The sequence below is a fragment of the Lates calcarifer genome, unplaced genomic scaffold, assembly GCF_001640805.2.
Source record: "Lates calcarifer isolate ASB-BC8 unplaced genomic scaffold, TLL_Latcal_v3 _unitig_1103_quiver_824, whole genome shotgun sequence".
Taxonomy (NCBI): Eukaryota; Metazoa; Chordata; class Actinopteri; family Centropomidae; genus Lates; species Lates calcarifer.
The window spans coordinates 23,790-41,724 of NW_026115289.1; the positions used below are offsets into that span (position 1 = coordinate 23,790).

At 35.6% G+C, this 17,935-nt stretch overlaps 1 protein-coding gene across 6 annotated transcripts; it reads right to left on the reverse strand.

Moving 5' to 3' along the window:
• Positions 1-256: 256 nt before the first annotated feature.
• On the reverse strand, positions 257-16,911 carry LOC108886319 (uncharacterized). 6 transcript variants are annotated; one of them, XM_051067082.1, is made up of 9 exons: positions 16,763-16,911; positions 3,299-3,456; positions 3,030-3,147; positions 1,980-2,088; positions 1,675-1,808; positions 1,212-1,293; positions 1,025-1,106; positions 873-903; positions 257-714 (listed from the first exon to the last, which is right to left on the reverse strand). In XM_051067082.1, the coding sequence occupies exons 2-9, from the start codon at positions 3,355-3,357 to the stop codon at positions 706-708; spliced, it is 624 nt and encodes a 207-aa protein (XP_050923039.1). In that variant the 5' UTR covers positions 3,358-3,456; positions 16,763-16,911; the 3' UTR covers positions 257-705. The 6 variants fall into 6 exon arrangements, with proteins under 6 accessions (XP_050923039.1, XP_050923041.1, XP_050923040.1 ...); XM_051067084.1 differs by lacking the exon at positions 3,299-3,456 and adding an exon at positions 13,804-13,961; XM_051067083.1 differs by lacking the exon at positions 3,299-3,456 and adding an exon at positions 16,513-16,670.
• Positions 16,912-17,935: the final 1,024 nt, after the last annotated feature.

Genomic DNA, 17,935 nt, shown 5'->3' on the forward strand with positions numbered 1-17,935 from the left:
GCTGGACTTCTTTGCAATAAACTTCTATATGCAAGTAAGACAGTGTCAGCGGAGATCTTCTCTTCATCATCTTCACATCGTCACCATCTAATTTACCACAATAGTAAAATAATAAGTTGTATATAACTAAATGACTAAAAAGACTTTTCTCTCTTCTTCTATTTCTCACATGAACACACATAAAAAACATTATTTTCCTGTAAGCAAAAGTGTTTTCCTTAAACATGGTGGAGAAATAGTGATTCAAGATCATTACTTGAGAAATCCAACCCACAATCAAATCATTTATTCAAGGTTCAAGGTTTCATTTAAACAGCCATATAATCAGTGGTACTCCTATCCCAATCATCAAACACTTGAGTCACAAAATAAAGTCATGGACAGAAAAAAAAAACTATTAAATCATTAAAAACACAAAGCCTCTGGGGCATTGGCAGAGACCAGTACCATGTAGACCTTCACATGTCAGCCACCTGCCTCTGTACTATCATCAGTTAATGTCAATAATATCAGACCAAAAAAATCTAAAATCTCTCTACATTAATTCACAAAAAAACAAAGTCAAAGTACATAACAAACCACCACTCAAAGAGAACAAAGATAATAACTTGATAAAAATAGCTGCGCACAAATCCAGAGACCTCATGTCTGCGGGGACATTCAGTAGGTGATCAGGCCTCTGCTGTTTCTTTCCACTGAGCAAATCTAAAACACCTACCAGAGAGATAAACAGCAATGATAAAGAACTGTCTCATCAACCATTACTTAACACTGAACTACAAATGTGAGGACAGCTGTTCACACTGGAAAACAAAATCCCATCGCCTGTTGGCGCATCCTTGGTTTGGATAAAGAGTTTGACTAGAACGTACCTGTTCCCATGTCATGGACTCAGTGCAGCTGCTGGACCGGGTGAATCAGCACACATGTAATTAAAAGTGTCATTAATTATTGTTCAGAACAAAAATATCTCATAATTAAGGCCCTTTAAAACTCATTATGTAGACACAAACAAAAGTTTTACCTTACTGATGACATTTCTTCATCCATGCAGGACTTCAGTTCATCATAATATCTCTTCACCATGCCAAGCTCTAATGAAAAATCTTTTAAAAGGTAAAATAAATTGGAAACCTGTTTATTTATAAATATTAATTATATATTTACAAAATTGCTGGTGATCGATGCTTTTGTTTTGAAATGTTCTGTACCTGGGATTGAGTGATCATCTGTTTTGAGTGACAGCTCAATTGATCCCTTCAGAGTTCTCTCCAGTTCCTCCAGGATGAACGTCTAATCCAGCATCAAAACAACCCATTGTTACTTATCACTCACGCAACCAAATATTGTGTTAAAGATTAACTGAATCATATATGAATTAATGGTTTAGATGTGTGTTGAGACCGGGCAAAATGGTTCATTCATATAGGCAGATTTGTGTTTTAGAATAATAACAATATTTGCACATCTATGACAGTGACTGCAGTGTTTAAGTAGCAAAAGCAACTTTTAGAGTGGTGTATATTCCTCTTTAATACATACAATACTTTAATACAGAAAACACCTTCATGTAGATGATGAACTACAATCTTGGACAAAGATAAAGATGTGCAGCACAACATGTTTTACTACTGTATATCAACATTCTGTTTCATATTATAAAATGTGACAAACCTTCAGTTCATCCAGTTGTCTCAACATCTCATTTTTGGCCATGTCAAACATAGTGTCCTTTGAGTCATGTACATGCTTCTCAATAGTGTCCCTCATGTTTTTCAGCGTGTCCTGTCCTCTAAATTTTGCTGCTTCTACAATAAAACAGGAAAAAGTTGTCAAATGTCTGCACAGTCATGATGAATGTACATGTCTATTATTATGATGACAGGATGTGTGTATATATATATATATATATATATATATATAGTAATACAGAAAGTAATACTAGTAAAGTAATACAGAAGATATATATATATATATACTTGTGTAGCAGTCTTGCATTTCTTTCTCGATTGTCTCGATCAGACTGTTGTAAATTGTTTTCTTACTTTCCTGGATAATTTTGTTGACTCTTGTCTTAATTTTTTCCTCCTTAAAGAGAAAACATAAAGTATGAACAAACAAACAAACAAGGTAATTCAAATAAGGCTACTCTTTTTTCATAAAAAAAACAACAACTTAGTTTTACCTCAAAAGCAGTGAATTATTTAAACAGATTTGCAGCCTATTTTCCACCTGGTGGGGGTGGATATACACTCACTGGTCAGTTTATCAGTTACACCTGGCAAGTACCGGGTTGGAACCCTTTTGCCTTTAGCACTGCCTTAGCTCTTCATGGCATAGATTCAACAAGGTGCTGGAAACATTCCTCAGAGATTTTGGTCCATAATGACATAGTATTTGCACATCCATGATGTGAATCTCCCATTCCACCACATCCCAAAGGAGCTCTATTGTAGATCCCTGTAGATCAGCAATTTCTGAACTACTCAGACCAGCCCATCTGGCACCAACAACCAGCCACATTCAAAGTCACTTAAATCACCTTTCTTCCCCATTTTGATGCTCGATTTGAACTTCAGCAGATTATCTTGACCATGTGTACATGCTTAAATACATTGAGTTGCTGCCATGTGAATGGCTGATTAGACATTTGCATTAATTAACAGGTGTACCTAATAAAGAGGCTGTTGAGTGTATATTTTGCCCACTCAGACTATAGACAAAAAATGTTTATATATCCCCATTCGTAAATTAAAAACATTTAATGTTTATAGTTAGATACAGCTAATCGTGTATCTAGATGATTAGATGTATCTAATCATGTGGATACAGCTCCTGACCTGTATCTACATGTTTTAATGCTCTGTACTGCTGCCAAATGATTGGCTGACTGGCAGAGATAGGAGTTACACATGTGCAAGTCTCAAATAAATTTGGTGAGAATCAAGTGAGACAGAGAGAGATATGTGTTTAATTAAACTGTTTGATAAGAGACTAATGGGTAGGATGATAATATTCTGGTGTTTTACCTCTGTCTGAAGAAAAATCAGTTGCAGTTCGACATCTTTATACTTTGGAATCAACTTCTGTGTGTCAAGTGAAAATGTTTTGATGACTCCGTTGAATGGTCCACATTTTGCGTCATTTCTGAAAAATGTTTACAAGTTGAAATGTTTTGTATAATTATTATGTAATATGGATTAATTGAATAAAGTAGAATTTGTTAATTCTAGACATCCTCTGGAGTTTGTAAATGTTCCAACAAAAGCTTTTGTGTCTTCATTAAGTCATTTCTTACGGGAAGGTCCTCCTGAAGTTTTCATCAATGCTGTTAGTCAGGCGTGAACTTAACTTCATGTTGATATTTATTTGCTTCCCTTTTTTTGGTTTGTGGGTGCCTTTTTTCTCAACTATACACCTCAGTGTCCTGTGAAAAGCTGCATTTGATTTGTTTTTCTGAAACAAAACAGGAACATACATCTTTAAAGACATATTCGTATTAAGTGCAAGATCAATTGCTTCAATCAAAGTCTAATCAAAATACATACAGGATGTAAGATGGACTTCAAGTTTCCTTCACATCAACTTTTTGATTTTTCAACCCCCTCAACAAGACATTTTTCAAAAGCCTCATAAGCCTCTTCCATGGGTTTTCGGACTCTATCAAGTTCATGTTTCATGGTTGCTTCAAGCTTTGCACACACATCTGTTTTTATGCCAGCCTGAAATCAAACACAGGTTTATTTATGAAATTCTGTTGGTCATGTGTATGACTGCCCTTTAATTACTGTGGTTATGCAGCCTCTCTGAAGTAACTAAAACTTCAACTACCTTTAAGGCTAAAATTTTTTATAAGTGACATTTCATGTGGACTCTTTCAGTATTTAATTGACATTAAAACATAGTTACTCCACAAGTCAGTAAGAAGCCAGGCATTTGACATATCCATACTTTCAATGCAGTGAGTGTAGTTAACATATTTGACATGAATTTGTTATGTGACCTACCTCTTCTCTGCATCTTGCCCCTTGAATCAGAGACAGAATCCCGTAAGCTCCAGACACATAGTTTAATGTCTCTGAGTGACAGTCATTGAGATCTTGCAGAAATTCCTGAAGTTGGGGTATTTCTGTAAAATGGAAATTTAGTTTGTATTTTACATATTTTTCTTTAAATTATAAGTCATTCTTATTTGAAATAAAGTGCTTAAAGTAAATATGTATTTGAGCTCCACATTTTCTGTCATGGAGACTTCACCTACCAGTTTCTTCTGGCTTCAGACGTTTCCCTTCTGGAAACTCTGTGGAGCTCACTGTGAACACTTTGAAACAGTCCTCACTGAAGTGTTTCTGAAAAAAAGGGCTTTGATTTTGATGCAAGCTTGTCACTGTAGACAATCTTTGTCTTACATTTTCTGTCAGTCTATGTAGCTCACCTTAATCTTGCTTTTTTTCCTGAATTCTCTGATCACTTTTGTCTTGGCTTTCTTGTTTCTTTCAGATATGCGATCAGCTGCTGAACTAAAAGCAAAGACTTTTTTTTATCAAGTGGCACATTCTACAGTAAGTCAGGTAAGGATTTCTGATGATTCCCTGTCACGCTCGCGGATGTGTCATCAACTCAAGTTACTGAAGTGGTAATTAGTCAGTAAAACAAGACATATGATGGCACAATCGTCACAATAAACAAGTTGAAATTAACTGTTTGTATCAACCTGCAGTTCATGGGTTGGCACAAGGAAATTTTCAAACTGATCTGTATAGACTTGATTAACTGGTAGAGCTGGTGGCTGATGTAACAATGTTCTCTATATAATGTTTAGTTGAAAGGTTGAGAAGATTGTGCTGTGACTGTATCATTAATTGTTGTCAGTCAGTTGATTTATAGATGGTGGTCATACATTTTTAATGACAACTTGTTTGGTCACTTTCACTCTCTTTACTGCTGTGCTGCTCTAAAGAACCATGTCTGCAACATGTCAGGAAAAGCAGCAAAGGTTCTCTTTGGTAAAGTAAAAATAGAGACCACTGACCAGTTTCTATTGACTTTTTGTATTGTTTGTATTAGAAGAAAACACAACTGTATTTCATAAGTAAGCTGCAGATGGAGGAGCTATTCAGAGATCACACTGACTCATTCACGTCACTGTCATGTTTTAAAACTGGTTTGGTAACTTTGATGAAAAAACCTCTCATATTACAACATTACAGCTGAAAAAGTCAACAGCAACAATATGTTTCCATAAAGAGTGTTTCATTACTCAGGACAAGCCACTGATTATTTACTGTAAACAGTTTTTAAAGGCACAATTTCTTCACAAGACTGTGGTTCCTGTAAAATACAGGTGAGAGGGAAATCAGATAAAACTGAAACTATATACTTATATAAGTATATATAATATAGGTTTAAATGGAAAAATATAGCATGTTCTCTTGTAATTTGGGTGAACTGAACTGAACTTTCTCAGGATCTTGATATTGACGTAACAGTTCTAACTTTTGTGTGGTGAGGTTGTGGTGTTTTTCTCAGTACAGCTGTTTGCATATCAAAAGGTGTTCGTTTATGGGTGTGCATGTCATTAGATAACTTCCTGGTCCATGCATCAACAGAAGAGAACTTCCTTTGCACACATGCAAAACAAACAAATTTATACAAAAAGGTTCTGCTCCATCTGTTGAACTAACCTTGGGGCATATGAGACAAGCCACTTGATAAACACAGCAGAATTGTGTGGTTGGTTGATACCATACCACTGATATTATTGCTTTCACATTTTTCACTGTGATTGTTTTAGCCCACATTTTTCATTACTGTACAAGAAACAGAACAAATGAATAAAATGACTTTATATTTTCCAAAGCGGCAAAGTCATTATAAAGTCACTAATGTCTCACTAACATAGAAGATACATGAGACATGATATTCTAAAGTTACTGCTGTGTTACTCCAGTGTTGAGTAGGCCTTACACACTGTGAGCAGCACATATTCATATTCAGATTCATATTCACCTCACCATGTTTTTGTTTGTTTAGAGAAAGCTGCTTTGTATCAAAGGATACTGAACTTTAAAATGTGATTCTATGTCAAATGAGCCAAAAATAATCTGATGTTTTAAAACTGGTGTCTTTAGGATAATGAAAACAAAAGGAACAGTTTAACATAGTTTTGTTTTGTGTGCTGAGGTTTTCTGATATGGGAACCTGAAACTTTTGCCCTCTCAATTAAATAAATGTGAATGGAATTAGTTTTTGTTGCTTGAAGCATTGAAGCATTACAGCCAACAGGAACATATTTTTCCAGAAACAATGTGTCATTGCTCCACATACTTTACTTTCAACAGTTTTTACAGGTAACATTTTTTCGGATGAAAGTAGTTCCTATGAAATACAATGAAGTTTAGAGACAGACTTTTAAAAATTTCAGCAGATAAAATCAAATCTACCTACTCGGCTAATAACCAGTGGAAAATGCAGTATGTTGGATGAAGAAACTTAACTTAATCTTCTCAGGACCTTGATATTAACATTCTCTCTGGTGTTCAATAAAGGTCCATAATAATATAACCAAAGTATAGATACACAGCTTAGATTTGGTTCATATGAGGTTAGAAATTGTTCCTAACATGTTGAGACCTGTTTCCTGGGAGTGCTGCAGCTTCATAGATGTATCAGATCATCATGTGTCTGTACAAATACTAGAGTTTGATGATTTAATTTTGTGACTAGCACTCAGGTTCTTACTTTGACCACTTTTATGTGGGGATATTGGGTGTAAGTGCTGCAATCATAAGATCACAAACTCCTGGCAGGTCTGTTAAGAAGATTACATTTAATTGTTTTTGTGTAAGATGTTTAAAAATGTTTCAAAATTATTCCTTTCGTGTGTGCACATCATTTATATGTTCTTTGTGCGTCTATCAATGGAAGAGTGCTCACCTTTGCACACATGCAAATAAACAAACTGATGCAAAAAGGATGCACGCTGTTTATCCTGAAGTGAAACTAACCTAATGCATTCTTGGGATGATTGATAACTTAATGGCCTAAGGTAGAAGGAGATGAGTTGAACAGCTCTTGTTACATGCACATACAGTTCAAGTCTTTGAGTAATTCCACAAAAAGTTTGAAGTTAGTATATTTTGTGTTATTTCTGTTTCAAGTAATTGAAAATTGCAAGTTATCACTGTCAAAATAGTGATCACTGTAGACTGACGTTGCCAAATCAGGCCAATAGAGTGGATGTCGGGCAAGTGCAAATCCATGTTCAGTGGTTAACTGCACGAAGGCCAATGTTGTCTGCTTTCTCAGACACTGAGAAAATGGACAACAAAAAAATTATGAACGCATTTGAAAAACTAAATATTTAGTTTATTGTACTCAACTAATTTATGTGCAATCATTTCAGCTCAGAAAGTCTCTGCCACAGTTAACTGTCACTTACAGTTGCATCTCTCTCCTCTCCTCTTCTGTCTGTTTCAGTGTGTGCCCCTCCCCACACATACTGAGCAGAGCACAGACATATTGACAACTCCTTATGTTAAGTGCAATAAAAGCTTTCCAAAAAGTCTTATCAATTACTCTAAATCCAGATGGACAGATGTCAGTACCAAATATCTGAAAGTTAGGTTAAAGAACCAAGATTTTTTAAACACAAGCAATCTGGCTCCTCTCCCATGGAGTGCAATAGTAAAAGGAGAATGGACGGATCAAAGGTGTAGGTTTAATATTGACATTGGTGGGGATATTAAAATAGTCTACAGGGCCAGCCCTGGTAGGTAAGGCTTTTTGCATGTACTATCTCACATGTTAACAAGAAATGGCAAAGTAAATCCTATTAGTGATATTGGGTTAGGAAGGCAGGACTGAGAAGAAGCTGTTAACTATTTGTGTACCAAGTATAATTACTGACAAAAACAACAATTCAGTACAAGCTGGATACTACCATCCCTACCAAATTCTACAGCCTTGGGGAAGATTTTGTTGCATTCAATATATGTAACACAGAAAACATTCCTGACAAAAGAAGTAAACAACAAAATCCTCCAGTCACTTGTGATCATGTAACTTGAGCTTCTCCACAAATTAAATGACACAGGAATATGTTAGCATACTACCCAGTAAGTTTAAACTAGCAAGTAAACTTATTAACCTACCACCACAGTGTTGCTTACCTCTTCTATGCATCACTGAGGGGAGGTAAAGGTGAGAGATACCCTTTATACAGGGGAGGAGTCTCAAACGTTCCACATATTGACTCTGAAAGCCTAACATGTCAGGTTATAACTATTTGAACAGATTTTACAGTTGACAGGGATGTGAGATTATCAACAGTTGAGAGAAAGACTTATAAAATAAAACTAAAACAGTCTACTTGGCCAACAACCACTTGGTGTAAATGGAAAAACACACTGAGCACTCAGTTAGTGTGACGGCCTCAGGGTTGGCTCGATATTATCTTTCCTGGTTGTATTTGTCCTTTGTTCCAGGATATTGGTGGGTGGAACCGAAACCTTTTCAGAGATACAACACACCTGAGCAGCCTCTCCCTCTCTTCCTCTGATCTGAACTGATCTGTCATTTGTTTGTAGTTTGTGTTTCATTCTCACACAAAGACATTGCATACATACTGACCAGCTATAGACACACCTTCTTGTATTTAAGTCAAAACATTTCACAGGTGCGGACTCTGTGTTTTGTCTCATACGTTTGCTCTGTTTGCTCTCAATTTTTCATGGCATGAATTCCACGAGATGCTAGAAATATTTGTTTGAGATACTGGTCCATGTAGACATGATCACTTCACATAATCTGTGCAGATATTCATGCTGCTAGTCTTATGTTCTACCACATTGCAAAGGTTTTCAGATCTGACATGCTTTGTGACATGGTGTATAATGGTGCTGGAAGTAGCCATTAGAAGACAGCAAACTGTGGCCAAGTGTGCCAAGAAAACTTTGCCCACACCGTTACACCACCACCACCACCAGACTGGACTGTTGATACAAGACAGGTTGGGTCCATGGATTCATGTTGTTAATACCAAATTCCCATTCTACTATTTTCGAACCCCAGTAGAAATCCAGATTTCCTCAGACCTGGCTACTTCTCCTGTCTTCAACTGTCCAGTTTTGGTGAATCTGTGCCCACTGAACAGGTTCATTGTTTCTGTCTTTGGGACTGCCGTTCTCTGGATGTTGTTTGTTTTTAACACCTTCATGAGTTGCTCCAGAGACTGACACACATTTTGATCACATTTTCCTCAATTCTTGTGTTCAATGTGAACATTATCCTCCTGACCTGTATCTTCATGATTTCTGTATTGCATTGTTGTCACATGATTAACTGATGGAATAATTGCACGAACAATCAGGTATACAGATGTCCATGATAATGAGTGTATGTATTTAAGTAATTTGGGTGAACTGTGCTGCATAAAAAAATACATTGAGATCTGACTTCATTTCAGCAGGACAATCCACCCAATGAGTCCTAGGTACAAAAACGATTGTAACACAATTAAACTGTTTAGAGTCAAAGCTAAAATTGTATGTGTGTGTGTACAAATCTGCATACATGCATCTATTTACAAATTCTGTTTTGACACATATGACTAATTTACATGCCTAAACTAGTACCGTATAATTAATTTCAAAATAACTATATAATTACAATTGCTTGGACACAAAATGACACTAAGTTATAAGTTCAATATAAGTTAATTTTAAATAGCTCCTGGAAAAATGTGTGGAAGAGGAGTAAGAAACATAATGTGGTGAATGTAACTAAAAATACGTTGTTTACTATGTGTACTATGTTTACAGTCTGCCTATAATTTTGTTGTCCTGATTGCCTTTTCTGCAAAGTTACTATGTTGTACACACATCTATTGTGTGTCTGTCCATTCTGTAAAAGGAATCGCTGCTATGTTCTTTCTCCTTCCTTTTTTTTCAATTTTTTCCTACTTTAAGGGTGTTTTAGGGTGGTTTCCTTACTCAAAATAAGGGTTAAAGGACAGAGGGTGTTGTATTTTGTACAGATTGTAAAGGCCCCTGAGGTAAATTTGTGATTTGTGATGATTAATAAAACCAACTTGACATTAGGACTGTTAGGTAAGACATAGGCAAGAACAAGGTTGGAAAAATCAGGTTTTAGGACTTTTTTTAAAACAACATTCTAAATATGAACCTATGAAACTAAACCACATGTGGCACATTTCACTCAAAAATTAACTTTATTGAGGTTCACTGGATAATATCAAATACAGTTTTGCATTCAGAATCTGTTCTTACTTTTACTTTTACTTTCTACTCTTTGGGTTCATGTTTAGGTTAGTAGCCATGAACATATACATATAAGGAGCAGGGAGAGGGCCTTTCCTCCCTTCTCTCTGTCTCTTGGAAAAGTGAGGTCATTGAGTGAGAGCCCGATGTCTCGCTATATATCGTAAAGATGACTAATATATATATATACTGATGTTGAGAGCTGTTGGGAGAGAGATCCATATTGGCTCGGATCCTCTCACAAGTTACTGCACTGCTTGTTTTGATGCTGGACTTCTTTGCAATAAACTTCTATATGCAAGTAAGACAGTGTCAGCGGAGATCTTCTCTTCATCAGCTTCACATCATCACCATCGAATATACCACAATAGTAAAATAATAAGTTGTATATAACTAAATGACTAAAAAGACTTTTCTCTCTTCTTCTATTTCTCACATGAACACACATAAAAAACATTATTTTCCTGTAAGCAAAAGTGTTTTCCTTAAACATGGTGGAGAAATAGTGATTCAAGATCATTACTTGAGAAATCCAACCCACAATCAAATCATTTATTCAAGGTTCAAGGTTTCATTTAAACAGCCATATAATCAGTGGTACTCCTATCCCAATCATCAAACACTTGAGTCACAAAATAAAGTCATGGACAGAAAAAAAAACTATTAAATCATTAAAAACACAAAGCCTCTGGGGCATTGGCAGAGACCAGTACCATGTAGACCTTCACATGTCAGCCACCTGCCTCTGTACTATCATCAGTTAATGTCAATAATATCAGACCAAAAAAATCTAAAATCTCTCTACATTAATTCACAAAAAAACAAAGTCAAAGTACATAACAAACCACCACTCAAAGAGAACAAAGATAATAACTTGATAAAAATAGCTGCGCACAAATCCAGAGACCTCATGTCTGCGGGGACATTCAGTAGGTGATCAGGCCTCTGCTGTTTCTTTCCACTGAGCAAATCTAAAACACCTACCAGAGAGATAAACAGCAATGATAAAGAACTGTCTCATCAACCATTACTTAACACTGAACTACAAATGTGAGGACAGCTGTTCACACTGGAAAACAAAATCCCATCGCCTGTTGGCGCATCCTTGGTTTGGATAAAGAGTTTGACTAGAACGTACCTGTTCCCATGTCATGGACTCAGTGCAGCTGCTGGACCGGGTGAATCAGCACACATGTAATTAAAAGTGTCATTAATTATTGTTCAGAACAAGAATATCTCATAATTAAGGCCCTTTAAAACTCATTATGTAGACACAAACAAAAGTTTTACCTTACTGATGACATTTCTTCATCCATGCAGGACTTCAGTTCATCATAATATCTCTTCACCATGCCAAGCTCTAATGAAAAATCTTTTAAAAGGTAAAATAAATTGGAAACCTGTTTATTTATAAATATTAATTATATATTTACAAAATTGCTGGTGATCTAGCTAAATGCCTTTGTTTTGAAATGTTCTGTACCTGGGATTGAGTGATGATCTGTTTTGAGTGACAGCTCAATTGATTCCTTCAGAGTTCTCTCCAGTTCCTCCAGGATGAACGTCTAATCCAGCATCAAAACAACCCATTGTTACTTATCACTCACGCAACCAAATATTGTGTTAAAGATTAACTGAATCATACATGAATTAATGGTTTAGATGTGTGTTGAGACCGGGCAAAATGGTTCATTCATATAGGCAGATTTGTGTTTTAGAATAATAACAATATTTGCACATCTATGACAGTGACTGCAGTGTTTAAGTAGCAAAAGCAACTTTTAGAGTGGTGTATATTCCTCTTTAATACATACAATACTTTAATACAGAAAACACCTTCATGTAGATGATGAACTACAATCTTGGACAAAGATAAAGATGTGCAGATTTTTGGCCATGTCAAACATAGTGTCCTTTGAGTCATGTACATGCTTCTCAATAGTGTCCCTCATGTTTTTCAGCGTGTCCTGTCCTGTAAATTTTGCTGCTTCTACAATAAAACAGGAAAAAGTTGTCAAATGTCTGCACAGTCATGATGAATGTACATGTCTATTATTATGATGACAGGATGTGTATATATATATATATATATATATATATATATATATATATATATATATATATATATAGTAATACAGAAAGTAATACTAGTAAAGTAATACAGAAGATATATATATATATATATACTTGTGTAGCAGTCTTGCATTTCTTTCTCGATTGTCTCGATCAGACTGTTGTAAATTGTTTTCTTACTTTCCTGGATAATTTTGTTGACTCTTGTCTTAATTTTTTCCTCCTTAAAGAGAAAACATAAAGTATGAACAAACAAACAAACAAGGTAATTTGAATAAGGCTATTCTTTTTTCATAAAAAACAACCTAAAAAAAACAAAAAAAAAAACTTATTTTACCTCAAAAGCAGTGAATTATTTAAACAGATTTGCAGCCTATTTTCCACCTGGTGGGGGTGGATATACACTCACTAGTCAGTTTATCAGTTACACCTGGCAAATACCGGGTTGGAACCCTTTTGCCTTCAGCACTGCCTTAGCTCTTCATGGCATAGATTCAACAAGGTGCTGGAAACATTCCTCAGAGATTTTGGTCCATAATGACATAGTATTTGCACATCCATGATGTGAATCTCCCATTCCACCACATCCCAAAGGAGCTCTATTGTAGATCCCTGTAGATCAGCAATTTCTGAACTACTCAGACCAGCCCATCTGGCACCAACAACCAGCCACATTCAAAGTCACTTAAATCACCTTTCTTCCCCATTTTGATGCTCGATTTGAACTTCAGCAGATTATCTTGACCATGTGTACATGCTTAAATACATTGAGTTGCTGCCATGTGAATGGCTGATTAGACATTTGCATTAATTAACAGGTGTACCTAATAAAGAGGCTGTTGAGTGTATATTTTGCCCACTCAGACTATAGACAAAAAATGTTTATATATCCCCATTCGTAAATTAAAAACATTTAATGTTTATAGTTAGATACAGCTAATCGTGTATCTAGATGATTAGATGTATCTAATCATGTGGATACAGCTCCTGACCTGTATCTACATGTTTTAATGCTCTGTACTGCTGCCAAATGATTGGCTGACTGGCAGAGATAGGAGTTACACATGTGCAAGTCTCAAATAAATTTGGTGAGAATCAAGTGAGACAGAGAGAGATATGTGTTTAATTAAACTGTTTGATAAGAGACTAATGGGTAGGATGATAATATTCTGGTGTTTTACCTCTGTCTGAAGAAAAATCAGTTGCAGTTCGACATCTTTATACTTTGGAATCAACTTCTGTGTGTCAAGTGAAAATGTTTTGATGACTCCGTTGAATGGTCCACATTTTGCGTCATTTCTGAAAAATGTTTACAAGTTGAAATGTTTTGTATAATTATTATGTAATATGGATTAATTGAATAAAGTAGAATTTGTTAATTCTAGACATCCTCTGGAGTTTGTAAATGTTCCAACAAAAGCTTTTGTGTCTTCATTAAGTCATTTCTTACGGGAAGGTCCTCCTGAAGTTTTCATCAATGCTGTTAGTCAGGCATGAACTTAACTTCATGTTGATATTTATTTGCTTCCCTTTTTTTGGTTTGTGGGTGCCTTTTTTCTCAACTATACACCTCAGTGTCCTGTGAAAAGCTGCATTTGATTTGTTTTTCTGAAACAAAACAGGAACATACATCTTTAAAGACATATTCGTATTAAGTGCAAGATCAATTGCTTCAATCAAAGTCTAATCAAAATACATACAGGATGTAAGATGGACTTCAAGTTTCCTTCACATCAACTTTTTGATTTTTCAACCCCCTCAACAAGACATTTTTCAAAAGCCTCATAAGCCTCTTCCATGGGTTTTCGGACTCTATCAAGTTCATGTTTCATGGTTGCTTCAAGCTTTGCACACACATCTGTTTTTATGCCAGCCTGAAATCAAACACAGGTTTATTTATGAAATTCTGTTGGTCATGTGTATGACTGCCCTTTAATTACTGTGGTTATGCAGCCTCTCTGAAGTAACTAAAACTTCAACTACCTTTAAGGCTAAAATTTTTTATAAGTGACATTTCATGTGGACTCTTTCAGTATTTAATTGACATTAAAACATAGTTACTCCACAAGTCAGTAAGAAGCCAGGCATTTGACATATCCATACTTTCAATGCAGTGAGTGTAGTTAACATATTTGACATGAATTTGTTATGTGACCTACCTCTTCTCTGCATCTTGCCCCTTGAATCAGAGACAGAATCCCGTAAGCTCCAGACACATAGTTTAATGTCTCTGAGTGACAGTCATTGAGATCTTGCAGAAATTCCTGAAGTTGGGGTATTTCTGTAAAATGGAAATTTAGTTTGTATTTTACATATTTTTCTTTAAATTATAAGTCATTCTTATTTGAAATAAAGTGCTTAAAGTAAATATGTATTTGAGCTCCACATTTTCTGTCATGGAGACTTCACCTACCAGTTTCTTCTGGCTTCAGACGTTTCCCTTCTGGAAACTCTGTGGAGCTCACTGTGAACACTTTGAAACAGTCCTCACTGAAGTGTTTCTGAAAAAAAGGGCTTTGATTTTGATGCAAGCTTGTCACTGTAGACAATCTTTGTCTTACATTTTCTGTCAGTCTATGTAGCTCACCTTAATCTTGCTTTTTTTCCTGAATTCTCTGATCACTTTTGTCTTGGCTTTCTTGTTTCTTTCAGATATGCGATCAGCTGCTGAACTAAAAGCAAAGACTTTTTTTTATCAAGTGGCACATTCTACAGTAAGTCAGGTAAGGATTTCTGATGATTCCCTGTCACGCTCGCGGATGTGTCATCAACTCAAGTTACTGAAGTGGTAATTAGTCAGTAAAACAAGACATATGATGGCACAATCGTCACAATAAACAAGTTGAAATTAACTGTTTGTATCAACCTGCAGTTCATGGGTTGGCACAAGGAAATTTTCAAACTGATCTGTATAGACTTGATTAACTGGTAGAGCTGGTGGCTGATGTAACAATGTTCTCTATATAATGTTTAGTTGAAAGGTTGAGAAGATTGTGCTGTGACTGTATCATTAATTGTTGTCAGTCAGTTGATTTATAGATGGTGGTCATACATTTTTAATGACAACTTGTTTGGTCACTTTCACTCTCTTTACTGCTGTGCTGCTCTAAAGAACCATGTCTGCAACATGTCAGGAAAAGCAGCAAAGGTTCTCTTTGGTAAAGTAAAAATAGAGACCACTGACCAGTTTCTATTGACTTTTTGTATTGTTTGTATTAGAAGAAAACACAACTGTATTTCATAAGTAAGCTGCAGATGGAGGAGCTATTCAGAGATCACACTGACTCATTCACGTCACTGTCATGTTTTAAAACTGGTTTGGTAACTTTGATGAAAAAACCTCTCATATTACAACATTACAGCTGAAAAAGTCAACAGCAACAATATGTTTCCATAAAGAGTGTGTCATTACTCAGGACAAGCCACTGATTATTTACTGTAAACAGTTTTTAAAGGCACAATTTCTTCATAAGACTGTGGTTCCTGTAAAATACAGGTGAGAGGGAAATCAGATAAAACTGAAACTATATACTTATATAAGTATATATAATATAGGTTTAAATGGAAAAATATAGCATGTTCTCTTGTAATTTGAGTGAACTGAACTGAACTTTCTCAGGATCTTCATATTGACGTAACAGTTCTAACTTTTGTGTGGTGAGGTTGTGGTGTTTTTCTCAGTACAGCTGTTTGCATGTCAAAACATGTTCGTTCTGGGTGTGCATGTCATTAGATAACTTCCTGGTCCATGCATCAACAGAAGAGAGTTACACATGTGCAAGTCTCAAATAAATTTGGTGAGAATCAAGTGAGACAGAGAGAGATATGTGTTTAATTAAACTGTTTGATAAGAGACTAATGGGTAGGATGATAATATTCTGGTGTTTTACCTCTGTCTGAAGAAAAATCAGTTGCAGTTCGACATCTTTATACTTTGGAATCAACTTCTGTGTGTCAAGTGAAAATGTTTTGATGACTCCGTTGAATGGTCCACATTTTGCGTCATTTCTGAAAAATGTTTACAAGTTGAAATGTTTTGTATAATTATTATGTAATATGGATTAATTGAATAAAGTAGAATTTGTTAATTCTAGACATCCTCTGGAGTTTGTAAATGTTCCAACAAAAGCTTTTGTGTCTTCATTAAGTCATTTCTTACGGGAAGGTCCTCCTGAAGTTTTCATCAATGCTGTTAGTCAGGCATGAACTTAACTTCATGTTGATATTTATTTGCTTCCCTTTTTTTGGTTTGTGGGTGCCTTTTTTCTCAACTATACACCTCAGTGTCCTGTGAAAAGCTGCATTTGATTTGTTTTTCTGAAACAAAACAGGAACATACATCTTTAAAGACATATTCGTATTAAGTGCAAGATCAATTGCTTCAATCAAAGTCTAATCAAAATACATACAGGATGTAAGATGGACTTCAAGTTTCCTTCACATCAACTTTTTGATTTTTCAACCCCCTCAACAAGACATTTTTCAAAAGCCTCATAAGCCTCTTCCATGGGTTTTCGGACTCTATCAAGTTCATGTTTCATGGTTGCTTCAAGCTTTGCACACACATCTGTTTTTATGCCAGCCTGAAATCAAACACAGGTTTATTTATGAAATTCTGTTGGTCATGTGTATGACTGCCCTTTAATTACTGTGGTTATGCAGCCTCTCTGAAGTAACTAAAACTTCAACTACCTTTAAGGCTAAAATTTTTTATAAGTGACATTTCATGTGGACTCTTTCAGTATTTAATTGACATTAAAACATAGTTACTCCACAAGTCAGTAAGAAGCCAGGCATTTGACATATCCATACTTTCAATGCAGTGAGTGTAGTTAACATATTTGACATGAATTTGTTATGTGACCTACCTCTTCTCTGCATCTTGCCCCTTGAATCAGAGACAGAATCCCGTAAGCTCCAGACACATAGTTTAATGTCTCTGAGTGACAGTCATTGAGATCTTGCAGAAATTCCTGAAGTTGGGGTATTTCTGTAAAATGGAAATTTAGTTTGTATTTTACATATTTTTCTTTAAATTATAAGTCATTCTTATTTGAAATAAAGTGCTTAAAGTAAATATGTATTTGAGCTCCACATTTTCTGTCATGGAGACTTCACCTACCAGTTTCTTCTGGCTTCAGACGTTTCCCTTCTGGAAACTCTGTGGAGCTCACTGTGAACACTTTGAAACAGTCCTCACTGAAGTGTTTCTGAAAAAAAGGGCTTTGATTTTGATGCAAGCTTGTCACTGTAGACAATCTTTGTCTTACATTTTCTGTCAGTCTATGTAGCTCACCTTAATCTTGCTTTTTTTCCTGAATTCTCTGATCACTTTTGTCTTGGCTTTCTTGTTTCTTTCAGATATGCGATCAGCTGCTGAACTAAAAGCAAAGACTTTTTTTTATCAAGTGGCACATTCTACAGTAAGTCAGGTAAGGATTTCTGATGATTCCCTGTCACGCTCGCGGATGTGTCATCAACTCAAGTTACTGAAGTGGTAATTAGTCAGTAAAACAAGACATATGATGGCACAATCGTCACAATAAACAAGTTGAAATTAACTGTTTGTATCAACCTGCAGT

Bases quoted from the DNA above. Each gene is read 5' to 3' on its own strand.
- LOC108886319 (XM_051067082.1), bottom strand. From the start codon at position 3,357: ATGAAGTTAAGTTCACGCCTGACTAACAGCATTGATGAAAACTTCAGG. The intron at 1,107-1,211 runs GTACAGAACATT...ACCTTTTAAAAG, and splicing joins AGATGATCACTCAATCCCAG to ATTTTTCATTAGAGCTTGGC. The intron at 904-1,024 runs GTAAAACTTTTG...CACCCGGTCCAG, and splicing joins GAAGAAATGTCATCAGTAAG to CAGCTGCACTGAGTCCATGA.